The sequence below is a fragment of the Heterodontus francisci genome, chromosome 26 (genome assembly GCF_036365525.1).
Source record: "Heterodontus francisci isolate sHetFra1 chromosome 26, sHetFra1.hap1, whole genome shotgun sequence".
In the NCBI taxonomy this organism is placed as follows: Eukaryota; Metazoa; Chordata; class Chondrichthyes; order Heterodontiformes; family Heterodontidae; genus Heterodontus; species Heterodontus francisci.
The window spans coordinates 69,516,433-69,531,030 of NC_090396.1; the positions used below are offsets into that span (position 1 = coordinate 69,516,433).

At 44.2% G+C, this 14,598-nt stretch overlaps 1 protein-coding gene across 6 annotated transcripts in view; it reads left to right on the top strand.

Moving 5' to 3' along the window:
* cep112 (centrosomal protein 112) overlaps positions 1–14,598 on the top strand; it is a 669,222-nt gene that overhangs the window by 560,845 nt on the left and 93,779 nt on the right. For all 6 annotated transcript variants that reach the window (XM_068058509.1, XM_068058505.1, XM_068058504.1 and 3 more), the window contains one exon: positions 6,962–7,024. In XM_068058509.1, coding sequence (XP_067914610.1) covers positions 6,962–7,024 — 63 coding nt within the window. The remainder of the gene's footprint in view (positions 1–6,961; positions 7,025–14,598) is intronic.

Here is a 14,598-nt window from a genome sequence, read left to right on the forward strand (position 1 = left end):
AGGAAGGATATTATTGCCATAGAGGGAGTGTAACGAAGGTTCACCAGACTTGTTCCCGGGATGGCGAGACTGTCCTATGAAGAGAGATTGGGGAAACTGGGCCTGTATTCTCTAGGGTTTCGAAAAATGACAGGTGGGCTCATTGAAACCTACAAAATGCTTAAAGGGATAGACAGGGTAGATGCAGCTAAGATGTTTCCCCTGGTTGGGGAGTCTAGAACCAGGGGCCACAATTTCAAAATAAGGGGGAAGCCATTTAGGACAGAGATGAAGAGAAATTTCTTTACTCAGAGGGTTGTGACTTTGGAATTCTCTACTCCTAGGGCTGTGGAAGCTCAGTCATTGAGTATGTTTAAAATAGAGATTGACAGATTTCTAAATACAAATGACATAAAGAGATATGAGGATATTTTGGGAAAAAGGCATTGGGTGATCAGCCATGATCGTAGTGAATGGCGGAGCAGGCTCGATGGGCTGAATAGCCTACTCCTGCTCCTATGTTCCTATTACTTACATCTTTAGTGATACAGCTGATGCAGTTGTATGTCCTTTGTGGCTGTTCTTCATTTTATGAAGATATGCTCTATGTTGCTGGCTTTAGGAAAGCCTTTGGGGTCAGTAGGTAAATGCGAGAGATTAGACTATTGTGATTGCTGTCTTGTCCAGGATTGAGTATTTCTCTTAACTGCCCTGCTTTACTCTTTAGATCTCAACATTAAATAAGCATTGTTCAGGAAAATACCAACAAGACTCTGGAGCCAGCAAAGTTAGCTGATTTGCTAGTTACATAGAATTTACAGCACAGAAACGGGTCATTCAGCCCAGGTGGTCCATGCCAGTGTTTCTGCTCCAAAAGAGCCTCCTCCCACCCCTCTTCAACTAACCCCGTCAGCAATTCCTTCTATCCTTTCTCCCTCATGTGTTTATCTAGCTTCCCCTTAAATGCATCTATGCAATTTGCCTCAGCTGTTCCATGTGGTAGCAAGTTCTCCTGAATTTCCTATTAGCATTATCAGTGACTAGCTTATATATATGACCCTTAGTTTTAGTCTCCCTGAAAAGTTCTACAGAAATAAGCTTCCAACCCAAATGCCAGCTTTCCAGCACATTGCAGGTTGGGAAATGTAGCACGGTCTTTGTACCTTGCTGGTAAAGGCCAAATCCTACTCAATAGCTGGACACTTTCTTTTCTTCCCTAGTGAGACCACCAAGGATGAAATTATAGTTTCAGGACCCCTCCCCCGACTCTTTTTCCGGTACATTGATGACTGTATCGGTGCTGCTTCCTGCTCCCGCCCCGAACTGGAAAACTTTATCAACTTTGCTTCCAATTTCCACCCTTCTCTCACCTTTACATGGTCCGTCTCTGACACTTCCCTTCCCTTCCTCGACTTCTCTGTCTCCATCTCTGGGGATAGGTTGTCTACTAATATCCATTATAAGCCCACCGACTTCCACAGCTACTTCGACTACACTTCTTCACACCCTACCTCCTGTAAGGACTCCATTCCATTCTCCCAGTTTCTCCGTCTTCGACGCATCTGCTCTGATGATGCTACCTTCCATGACGGTGCTTCTGGTATGACCTCCTTTTTCCTCAACCGAGGATTCACCCCACTGTTGTTGACAGGGCCCTCAACTGTGTCCGGCCCATTTCCTGTACCTCTGCCCTCAACCCTTCCCCTCCCTCCCAGAACCGTGACAGGGTTCCCCTTGTCCTCACTTTCCACCCCATCAGCCTCCATATCCAAAGGATCATCCTCCGCCATTGCCGCCACCTCCAGCGTGATGCCACTACCAAGCGCATCTTCCCCTCCCTTCCCCTGTCAGCATTCCGAAGGGATCGTTCCCTCCGTGACACCCTGGTCCACTCCTCCATTACCCCCACCACCTCGTCCCCGTCCCATGGCACCTTCCCCTGCATTCGCAGGAGGTGTAATACCTGCCCATTTACCGCCTCTCTCCTCACTATCCCAGGCCCCAAACACTCCTTTCAGGTGAAACAGCGATTTACTTGTACTTCTTTCAATGTAGTATACTGTATTCGCTGCTCACAATGTGGTCTCCTCTACATTGGGGAGACCAAGCACAGACTGGGTGACCACTTTGCGGAACACCTCCGCTCAGTCCGCAAGCAGGACCCTGAGCTTCTGGTTGCTTGCCATTTCAACACTCCCCCCTGCTCTCATGCTCACATCTCTGTCCTGGGATTGCTGCAGTGTTCCAGTGAACATCAACGCAAGCTCGAGGAGCAGCATCTCATCTACCGATTAGGCACACTACAGCCTGCCGGACTGAACATTGAGTTCAATAATTTCAGAGCATGACGGGCCCCCCATTTTACTTTCATTTTTAGTTGTTTTTTCATTTTTCTTTTTTTACATTTTTTACAACCTTTTTTTGCATTTATTTCATTTCATCTTAGTTTGTTCAGTTTGCTTACCTACTGTTTTTTTTCATGTTTGCACTTGCTGCTGTTCAATATTCAGTCCATTAACACCTTTTCTGTACTAATGCTTTGTCTTTCAACACACCATTAACACATTGTTTGCCTTTGCTCCATGACCTTCAATCTACACCTTCTCCTTTGTTATCTCTTGCCCCACCCCCACCTCACTTGCTTATAACCTTTGACATTTCTAATATTTGCCAGTTCCGAAGAAGGGTCACTGACCCGAAACGTTAACTCTGCTTCTCTTTCCACAGATGCTGCCAGACCTGCTGAGTGGTTCCAGCATTTCTTGTTTTTATTTTATGGAATTATAGTTGTCAAAATGGTGTAAGAAATATACTTTGTGCAATTGCTTAATCAGCTGCACATAATACTAGAGCAGGCCCTCTGTAAATTGCAATCTCTAGTGTGGTTTCTCTCCAATCGCTATTTGGTAAAAGGTGCAGATTCAATCTTCAAACAATTTGGCACACATTAAATAGCTGGCAGTTAAGCAATGCAAATATCTCTGTCAAAATTCACTTAAACCTGTTTTTTCTCACCAGTTTTTCTTTCTCCCTACCCACCACTGTCAGAAGACATTGACTTCTTGATGGGGGGAGGGTGGGTGGAGGCATCCTCGGGTATCTCACTCAGGTGGATGTTCCTCATGAGTGATCCTGGGTAGTTAATGTTGACAGGCTATTTGCATTGGGGAGCAGAACCGGATACAGTCCTCACCCAGAATCCACAAGATAGATAGAGCCTCTATTCTTGCCCCAGTTGAGATTAGCTAACTTTACACAGACTGCAGATCAAACTTGAGGGGTGTCAGCTGCTTACTCAGGATACTGACTGAATCATTCAAGGAGTTTCACTGAAACTGTCAACTCATTTACTCTTTACCACCATAACTCCTAAGAACAGCATCGGTTTATTGCACATACATCAGTTCATCTTCTGCTTCAGTTCCATGACTACCAGTAAAAATTGACGCAACAATTGCAATTATTTTTCACTTTATGAATGCACCACAAATTGCGGTGGCGGCTTTGAAGTTGGGAAGATCATCCATCGTTGAGCCCCTACAATATTTCACGCAGGGGCTCATTTAAGTGTGGGGGGGCGGATGGAACAGCCACCCCCCAATGATGTCAGCCACTCCATCCCCGGCATCTGGCACCACCGCGCCATTTTTAAAGGGCTTCACGCCCTTCAATCTCATTTCAATAATTAAAGGTGCCGCTTCATCAGAACCTGCCGAACACTTTTATTTCAACTTAGATTCCTCTCTCCCATACACCGCTACTGAGTCCTCATGTATTACAATGACATATCCCCCCAAAAAAGCGCCTTTTTATTTCCTGAACTTTCCCCCCTAACTTCAGAATCTTTGACCCATCATCCCCACAACCAATTACAATAGTTCTCTCTGCTCCCCCCACCACCCTGAAATTCTTCACTCCTACCCCCTCCCCACCGGTGTCACGCCTTGGAACTCCGAACGGCGTTCCGAAGGCGCGGGAGCTCCGGCCAGCGGCCGGAATATCGGTGTGGGACGACTGTCGCTACCAGGTAGGTAGTTATTCTTTCATTTTACTCTCATTTTCATATTAAAATGAAGGCCCGTCACCGAGCGGCGGGGGGACCACACCAAGGCCTCGCTACTGCTGGTAAAATGTGGTGGAGCCTTCCAGCCGTCATGAGTCGTGGTGGGCCTCTCCCGGCAGAATTTTCCGGGCCCACCCACCACAACCCCCGACATTGGAGGGCTTGTAGCATTCAGCCCTTTCTATGCCTTTCATTGTACTTGACAAAAATAAAATCTTTGTGCCTAAGTTTGTGTGCATGCTGAAAATGGACACCAGCATATGTTGTAAAATCTGAAATATCTTTAGAAAGCTGGAATGGCAAGGACTGGCTTTGATCTCTCTTCTCAAACGAATGGTTCAGGTGGTGGATGTTTCCCCTCATGGGGGAATCTAGAACAGGGGACATAGTTTCAAAATAAGGGGTCACCCATTTAAAACGGAAATGAGGAGGAATTTCTTCTCTCAGAGGGTTGTGAATCTTTGGACTGCTCTACCCCAAAGAGCAGTGGAGGCTGGGTCATTAAATATATTCAAGGCTGAGATAAACAGATTTTGAATTATAGGAGAGTCAAGGGTTTGGGGGAACAGGCCGGAAAGTGGAGTTGAGGTCAAGATTAGATCAGCCACGGTCTTATTGAATGGCGGAGCAGGCTCGTGGGGCTGTACGACCTACTCCAGCTCCTATTTCTTATGATCTTGCCCCCAAGTTTGTCATTACTGTGCGGAGCAGCTACTTCTGCCTTGTGCAGAGTGATTTAGGTGGAGTGTGCTGCACAGTAGTAGAACCATGGCTTTGAGTGGAGCTCAGCTCATTCCCCCAGTGACAAGAAACAGTCAGAGACTGAGTTATTGTGAATTACTCTCATCCTCCTCCACCTGTAGCTATAGAACCCTGGAAACAGGTTCCCTGCTAATTGCCTTCAAAAGTGAATGGTATGTGGTGAGGAAAACCTGAATAAAGAAAGAGAAAAATATAAGCTACCTCCTGCCACCCCTAGAAAAAAGTACTTAAAGTACTTGTCGCAGGGTTTCCATTGACTGAGGATTAATTACTTATTCCATTAGGTTTAGTTGGTTAACATTGCCTTGATATGCTCCAGATGGCAACTGAAGGTCTCTGGCAAATGCGTTTGTTACAGTTGCTGAATCTAAGGCATTGCTATTGCAACCAGTGTAAAATGTACATCAGCTTGATTCAAACCAGTGCCAGGATTGTGATGCCGTTCAGGTAGATTCATTTGAAGAGTTATTTTCATTGTTGCATCTCTCCTGTTTTCAACACCTGTTGCTTCTGAGATCTGCTGTGCAGTATTCAATATTTGAAGAGAAATTTTTGAAGATTTTTTTGGAGTATGGTTGTCTCTACACCCAACAGTTCATTGAGTGGTTTTGACACTGATGACAGCCGTTGCATTCTTGCAATATTTGCGCATACATTCCACCAGACCTTTTTAATGTCTCCTGAAGGAAATCCTTCTATTCCTTTGTGTATTATTCACTGTGCTTGCTGATTTGCACCTATGCTGTATGACCATATTTAAACTGGCCTACGTTGATCACAGAGCCTGAATCATCTACTAATGCTCACCTCTTTACTGTTCCTTCTCACCACGCATCTGGGGACACAGTGCTGCATATCGAACCTGGTATTAAATATTCAGGCTGTGTTTGAGGTTAACAAAAATGTCAGTACCTCTGCCCCCATTCTTTTCTCTGCCCTCATTTCCTAGCCAAACATTAACCTACATGACCTCCCCTCAACATTTCTGGAATGTGCTGCCTGAGAGTGTGGCGGGAGTAGATTCAATAGTAATTTTCAACAGGGAATTGGATATATTCCTTAAGGGGAAAAAGCTGCAGGGCTATGAAGAAATAGCAGGGGAGTGGACTAAATTGATAACTCTTCCAAAGAACCAGCACAGGCCCCATGGGTCAAATGGCCTCCTCTGTGCTGTATCATTCTATCATTATTCTATCATTATTCTGCTGTGCCATGAGGGAGAGGTGCAAAATGGAGACAAAGCGCTTTACTCACAGAAAGGGAAGACCAGTCAGCTGATCACATCAAGCCATTCCCAAGCGCTTAAGCACAACAGGAGCCTGAACAGTTCACCCTGTCAGCTGAGTAATGGTGTGAGATGGTCAAGAAGGGGAGCAAATTATTTACTATGCAGGGAATTATTATGTTAAAATATTGCAATTTCATTTTAAATAATGAAGTCCATAATTATAATTAAAGTTCATTTGATTTGCATAAATCTTTTTTGAAAATGCATTAAATTGTCAGTTCTTCTGATAATAATAATGTTAGCAGCAATCACATTTAATGCTCTTACAGCAAAAAGGTGGAGTACAGTTTTGCTAATGGCCACATTTACATTGAATGTGCAAGCCCCTTTGAAGCTCCAAGAACAGGCTGTTTCTCTGCTATACATTAGAGAATGTTGTTGCTTCTTCCCTAGGGCAGATTCGACTTTGCAGCTTCTTTCTGATTTTTGTTCCTTTCTCAGATCCCTCCCTCTCGCCACCTTTCACTGCTCCCAGACTCTTCTTAAAAAATCATCTGGCACTCTAAAGCATACGTGTCATATTGTACCTTCACAGAGTTCATCAGAGCATGTGTTTCTGTTTTTACTAAGGTGAAGTCATTCTGATAAACTTTATGCTGTCATTTCTCATCCAGAAAGCCCTTTATGTTTTCGAATAATTGGCAGCAGAGGTAGATTTTTCCTTTCAAGTGATGACGAGTTGGCTGAAGATCAAAGCAAGGCCCTGTGCTTTTGGTTGCCACGAAGGGGCGTTGGAACTGGCAGAGAGCCCAGATCCTAAGTGACAGGCATACCGATTAGGTGCCAAGCGCCTAGGTCAACAGCGAGTGTCTGTGCACGTTCTTCCTCTTTGCCTATCTCATGTTACATTTCTCCTTTTGTTTTTACAGACCAGCAGCAAGTTGAAGCAGATTGAGAAAGAATACAGCCAGAGGCTTTTAAAATCTTCACAGGTATGGCCCAGAAATTCAGAAACCTCAGTAATCATGTCAACTTTGTGAATTGTCAGTAAACCCATTTTACCAAATCATTTTTCCTTAAAAAACTCACTTTCAAAATTTCTGCAGATCATAGTTATAAATTACAGCCCATCAGTACTAAAAAAGAATGTTTTAAAGCTCTAATCCTTTGCTACCATAATAAAAAAAAAATAAGGAATTCTTAATTTTTTTGCATCTGTAAGTATTGTGTTTAAAACCCAGGAAGTTGTCTTTTAGCAGCTAAGATAAAGCTGTTTTGAAAACCCTGCACAAAGTACACAAAGCATTCTCCTTTGCATAGCTCATTGTTGTCGTACAGTAGATCTAATCAATGGAGATGACAGTAAGGCATAAACCAGCTGCCATCTGCCTTGATAGGCCCACCTCCAAAGCCTAAAGCAGCTGGTTTAATTAAAATTATACAGAAACTGTGCGTGGTACTTCCCATCCACCCCAGAAAAAGGACAGCAGCGATTTCATAAGATTTGGTGAAAGCTGATTTCTGACAGTTTGAGTTGAAGAAGGAAGGATTTTGTATTTTAAATAGCCAGAATGTCTGACAAAACAGTGGAAAGAAGGAATACCAAGAGAATATTTATCATTACAAAACAGTGTCCTAATGAGATTAAGTGGGTTTTCAGGCTTTGTTCATTAAATTCTTTGCATATTGCAACAGTCCCTTTACTTAAATAACCTTAACCCTTTTCAATCCAGAACAGCTTTATTCATTTAGATTTTTATACTGCCGGTGCCTTTTTTATGAATGTGCTCATTTTCCACCCTCCCAAAGTTATTGCCCACTAAATCCACCTCATCCTCATTATATGGAAGGGGGGAGCAGAGAGATGGTTTACATTTACCAATTCCAACTAGGGCCCTACCAAATTCAGTCAAATTTAACAAATTTCACAGTCATAGCATTTTAAGAATCGTGAATTTTACATTTAAATTGTAAATTTTATGGTGTTGTAACAAAGCATGAAAATGATCTATTTTTAAAAAAGACAAGGGAGGTTTATATTTGCATTACATGTAATATGGAAAGCATGAGGCATTACACCTTGGAGCAGAGATATGAAAGATTTCGACATGCAAGTTGCAATGTCACTAATGAAAGCAGACACTTTGTTGAAATCTGCACCATTTTTTGAAACGGTTTTGATTATCACTTGGGAAACTGGTGTAATTAACAGCTTGTAAGTGGATGCAGTCTGCGAGCACTGTTATCTTTCCTGACTAGATTTTATGGGCCCTCCTGAAGAGGAGTCGGAGGTGAGGGCGCCCTAGAATTGCAACAGGTGGCGGGGGACAGAGGGCCTGTCGCCAAGCGATTTTGCCAGGGGCGGGATAGGTTGGCGGCCTTCCCGCCTAGAGGCCAATTGAGGCCCTTAACTGTCTCATTAACGGCCCTTTGAGGGCCTCTTCCTGCCGCCGCTGGGATCTAGCCAGTGGTTGGGGGGGGGAGGGGGGTGCCTCCTTCACGTGGGGAGGACGCTTTGTAAAATGAGGCGCACTCCTTGTGGGCTTGGGGGTGTTTCCTCCTCCGTGGGCAATCTGTGGCCTACGGAAGACCCCCAAGGGCAAAACCTCGAATTCCATGGACTCCCCTCCCCCAGGACCACCCCCACCCCACCTCACCAAGGCCTTCTGGACTGGCCCCTGCGACCCTGCCTCACTTACCAGAGGTCTGGGGTTCCAGCACGGGGCCTGGGTCTAAGGCCTCTGCAATACCAGCAGTGACCACCACTCCCAGCAGCACTGCCGATACTGTGAGCTGCCAGCCCTCTGACTGGCAGACAGCTCTTGGAGGCGTAATCCGCATCTTTACAGCGGAAGAGATTCCGACGCTGGAAACTTAGCCTCTGGAACAACGCAGGATTGTGCACCGGGTGGGGGCTGCGGGGTGTGCGAAAAGGCCGCGGCAGGGTTCCCCTTGCCTTTTTGGCCCGACGCCCGGAGCCCCGCCACCTCCACAAGATCCCAAAGACTCACATGTATTAATCTGAGACTTCATTTCCCCAAAATGTGTAGCGAAAACCTTCAGTAGGTAGTCCTGCCATAATTTATTTGCATTTGGCGAGCAACCACCATTTAACACATTGCATTGAATGAATACCTGCAGCTTTGGATGATCAAGTTTTTCCAATAGTATGAATTACAATAATTGTTCATTCCTGTCTGGCGCAAAATTAAAACAGGAAGTGTGTCTCAGCCCGTGGCTTAGAAAAGAAATTAGGGATAGTATTAGATCCAAGGAGGAGAAATATAAAATGGCCAGAACAAGCAGCAAACCTGAGGATTGGGAGTAGTTTAGAATTCAGCAAAGGAGGACAAAGGGATTGATTAAGAAGGGGAAAATAGAGTATGAGAGTAAGCTTGCAGAGAACATAAAAACTGACTGTAAAAGCTTCTGTAGATATGTGAAGAGAAAAAGATTAGTGAAAACAAATGTAGGTCCCTTACAGTCAGAAACGGGGGAATTTATAATAGGGGTAAAAGAAATGGCAGACCAATTAAATACATACTTTGGTTCTGTCTTCACAAAGGAGGACACAAATTACCTCCCAGAAATATTGGGGAATATAGGGTCTAGTGAGAAGGAGGAACTGTATGAAATCAGTATTAGTAGGGAAATGGTGTTAGGGAAATTGATGGGATTGAAGGCCGATAAATCCCCCGGGCCTGATAATCTACATCCCAGAGTACTTAAGGAAGTGGCCCTAGAAATAGTAGATGCATTGCTGGTCACTTTTCAAAATTCTATAGATTCTTGAACAGTTCCAAAGGATTGGAAGGTAGCTAATGTAACCCCACTATTTAAAAAAGGAGGTAGAGAGAAAACACAGAATTATAGGCTGACATCAGTAGTGGGGAAAATGCTAGAGTCCATTATAAAAGATGTAATAGCAGAGCACTTGGAAAACAATGACAGGATCGGACAAAGAAAACATGGATTTACGAAAGGGAAATCATGCTTGACAAATCTACTGGAATTTTTTGTAACTAGTAGAATAGATAAGGGAGAACCAGTGGATGTGGTGTATTTGGACTTTCAGAAGGCTTTTGATAAGGACACACATAAGAGATTAGCGTGCAAAATTAAAGCACATGGGATTGGGGCTAAGGTACTGACATGGATAGAGAACCGGTTGGCAGACAGGAAACAAAGAGTAGGAATAAACGGGTCTTTTTCCGAGTGGCAGGCAGTGACTGGTTGGGTACCGCAGGGATCAGTGCTAGGACCCCAGCATTTCACAATGCATATTAATGATATAGATGAGGGAATTAAATGTAATATATCCAAGTTTGCAGGTGACACAAAGCTGGGTGGGAGTGTGAGCTGTGAGGAGGATGCGGAGAAGCTCCAGTATGATTTGGGCGGGTTGAATGAGTGGGCAAATACATGGCAGATACAGTATAATGTGGATAAATGTGAGGTTATCCACTTTGGTGGCAAAAACAGAAAGGCAGATTATTATCTGAACAGTGATAGATTGGGAAACGGGGAGGTGCAGCGACACCTGGGTGTCCTTGTGCACCAGTCGCTGAAAGTAAGTTTGCAGGTGCAGCAGGCATTTAAGAAAGCAAATGGTATGTTGGCCTTCATAGCGAGAGGATTCGAGTACAGGAGCAAGGATGTCTTGCTGCATTTATACAAGGCCTTGGTAAAGTATTCTGGAGTATTGTGCGCAGTTTTGGTCTCCTTATCTGAGGAAGGAAGTTCTTGCTATGGAAGGAGTGCAGCGAAGGTTCACCACACTGATTCCTGGTATGGCAGGACTGACGTATGAGGAGAGATTGGGTCGATTAGGCTTGTATTTGCTAAAGTTTAGAAGCATGAGAGGGGATCTCATAGAAACCTACAAAATTCTAACAGGACTGGACAGACTAGATGCAGGAAGGATGTTCCCGATGGTGGGGGAGTCCAGGACAAGGAGTCACAGTCTAAGGATAAGGGGTAAGCCATTTAGCACTGAGAGGAGAAGGGATTTCTTCACCTAGAGAGTGGTGAACCTGTGAAATTCTCTACCACAGAAAGCAGTTGAGGCCAGATCATTAAATATATTCAAGAAAAAGTTAGATATAGTTCTTAGGGCTAAAAGGATCAAGGGATATGGGGAGAAAGCGGGAACAGGGTACTGAGTTTGGATGATCAGCCATGATCGTATTGAATGGCTCGAAGGGCCGAATAGCCTAATCCTGTTTCTATGTTGGTGCTTGCAAAAGCATCCACAAGTTCCATTGTAACCAACTGACGATTTTCTGAGCTCTCTGTCGACTTCTTAAAAAGAGATGAAATCATTGCTTGTTTTTTTGCGTGTTTGTTTTCCAGCAGTACGGTGTTGGATGCTGTCTTTCTGCTGCGATGGCTTTCGGCGCTGAACTGTTGCCCGCGGTGTGTGATCCAATGAAACATTGCAGCTTATATGAAACTGTATTCCATCTTCAGCACGCAGAATTTGGCTTCCAAATTCCTTCACTCGATGTGCTGTAGTGATGGTTGTGGCCGTTTTTGATTTGCTTATTCTGGCATTCTCACTGCTTCTCTCAAAACTGCACCTGAAGCCCTCGCTCATCTACCAACCAATGAGAAGAGCCCTGTGTCAATGAATAAAACACAAATTTTTTTTTTATTCATTCATGGGATGTGGGTGTCGCTGGCCAGGCCAGCATTTATTGCCCATCCCTAATTACAATGTTCACAAAATGACTGATTTCACAGTGGGCCTGAGATTTTAAGGTTCGTGACACATTTTTCACGGCCATGAATTTGATAGGGTCCTAATTCCAACGGATTCCTGGCTAGCCTCCCACATTCTACCCTCTGTAAACTTGAATTCATCCAAAACTCTGCTGCCCATATCCTAATTTACACGAAGTCCTGTTCACCCATCCTTCTTCATAGGCAGTCCCTCGGGAACGAGGATGACTTTTTTCCACTCCAGAGTTGTGGGTCCTTAGTGACTGAACAGTCCAATTCTGGATCCGCACACCCTGCCACAGGTGGGGCAGGTGGGGTTTGTTGAGGCGAGTGAATGGGATGCTCAAATTTCTGAACACTCCTTCTGCTCTTTGTGCTTGGTCGCTGGTTGCGCATGTTGACATTGTTCAAACTGGCTGGCACCGTTGCGGATGCTGCTTCTCCATTTTGGGTGGTATCAAATCAGTGGAGATGTCACATGTTTTCAGGGAGGCTTTAAGGACATCTTTGTAGCGTTTCCTCTGCCCTCCTGGTAGCCTCTTGCCACGACGGAGCTCGGAGTAAAGCTTGTGTTGGGAACCTTGTGTCAGGCATGCGGACGATGTGGCCAATCCAACTATGACCAGTGTCTCGATAATGGGGATGTTGGCCTGAGAGAGGACACTGATATTGGAGCGCCTGTCCTGCCACTGAATTTGCAGGATCTTGTGGAGGCACTGCTGATGATATCATTCCAGGCCTTTGAGATGTCTGCTGTACAGTACCTCTGTTCACCTATCACCCTTGTGCTCGCTGACCTACATTGGCTGCAGATTAAGCAACGCCTCAATTTTAAAATTCTCATCTTTGTTTTCAAATTCCTCCATGGCCTCTCTTTCCCTATCTCTGTAATCTTCTCCACCCCTAAAACCCTCTGAGATCTGCATTCCTGCAATTCTGGCCTCTTGAGCATCCCCAATTTTAATGGTTCCACCATTGGTGACTGTATCTTCAGCTGCCAAGGTCCTAAGCTCTGGAATTCCCTCCATAAGCCTCTCCACCTCTCTTTCTTCCTTTAAGCAGCTCTTTAAAATCTACCTCTGACCTACCATAATACCTCCTTATGTAGCTCACTGTCAAATTTTGTTTTTGAATACTCCTGTGATGCATCTTGGGATGTTTTACTACATTAAGGGTGCTGTTGTTGAGAATTGCTATGATGGTACAAAAATAGGTCCTTCTACCCACACTGGCTATCGGTTAGATTTCTCTTCCTCCAACAAGCTCACTTCTTTGAGTGGCTGTAGGTGAGACTGGGACATGACACTCAGGCCTGCAGTGATAGCTACAGTACCACCTAGTTTACACTAATCAGTTTAAAATAAAAAAAATACATTGAAAATTCATACAGTCAGCCAGGTGGCAATCCAATCAGTAAACTACATATATCCCCAACTGCACCCATTTAAAAAAAGTAACAGACTGTGGGTAGTACTGGTTACTTGTCAGGTCTCAAAAGAAAAGGGTAAATACCAGTGAATAGACGCAAAGAAATAACGATTCTTAAAGGAAATAAAGAAATCGTTATAAGGGGAAGCAACGATCTTGTAATTAGAGGGTGAAAATATAAGCTCTTGCTAAAAGAACATTCAAATAGGATGAAGTGCCTAACTTTTTTTTTAAATGCATTACTCCTGCTCATCTGGGCTAAATAGTATGCCTGTGTATCCACAAATGTGATATAATTATGCCTAAGAACATTGATGCAATAGCAATAATGGGCCATTAGTAGCTTTCATGTGGCTCTCCCACTGACAAAATTAGTCTAATCTAGTGTTCAGCACCCTCTTAAACATTCACTCCCAACATCCACTCGAGAAACGTTGCACTTAGGATTTTGTTGTTCACTTTACCCAAGTAATAACATTCTTTCCTGGTGAAGTGTAGTTACAATAAACTGCAGACTCCCCCATTTAACTGACAAAAAGTTCAAAAGCAGTGTGATTTTTACAGAGTAACTGTGTTGAGTGGGCTGCTGCAATAATATAATGGATCTGTCCCTGTCGTTTTTATTCATCCTCTTAGCACCCATATCCTCCATCCAAAACGAAGCATATGAATTGATAACAGGGTTTTACTCTGCTATGCTGTGGCTTCAAGATGACTGACTTTCCAGTAAAATTGCTTCACAATATTTCAGTCATCTTTTTTCAGTAATTGCTACTGCAATTTTGTGGAGATTTTGATTGCCGCCACGGCGCAGGCTTGGAGGGCCGAAGGGCCTGTTCCTGTGCTGTAATTTTCTTTGTTCTTTCTTTGGACCTGATTGAGGTGTACAAAATCATGAGAGGTATAGACAGGGTGGATAGCAAGAGGCTTTTTCCCAGAGTGGGGGATTCAATTACTAGAGGACACGAGTTCAAAGTGAAAGGGGAAAAGTTTAGGGGGGATATGCGTGGGAAGTTCTTTACGCAGAGGGTGGTGGGTGCCTGGAATGCGTTGCCAGCGGAGGTTGTAGATGCGGGCACGATGGCGTCTTTTAAGATGTATCTAGACAGATACATGAATGGGCAGGAAGCAAAGAGATACAGACCCTTAGAAAATAGGCGACATGTTTAGATAGAGGATCTGGATCGGCGCAGGCTTGGAGGGCCGAAGGGCCTGTTCCTGTGCTGTAATTTTCTTTGTTCTTTGTTCTTTGTAAGGTCACTATCTTTCCCATATTGTCCTGGAATCGCCAGAAATTAAAAATGTCTCAGTGACTGCTGTAAATCATAGAGGCATAAAATTGGATATGCGGGAGAAAAGACTGTGTGACAAAGGGTCTGTTCACTATCCAGTTTGCATGGTAAGACGGTGCAGCATA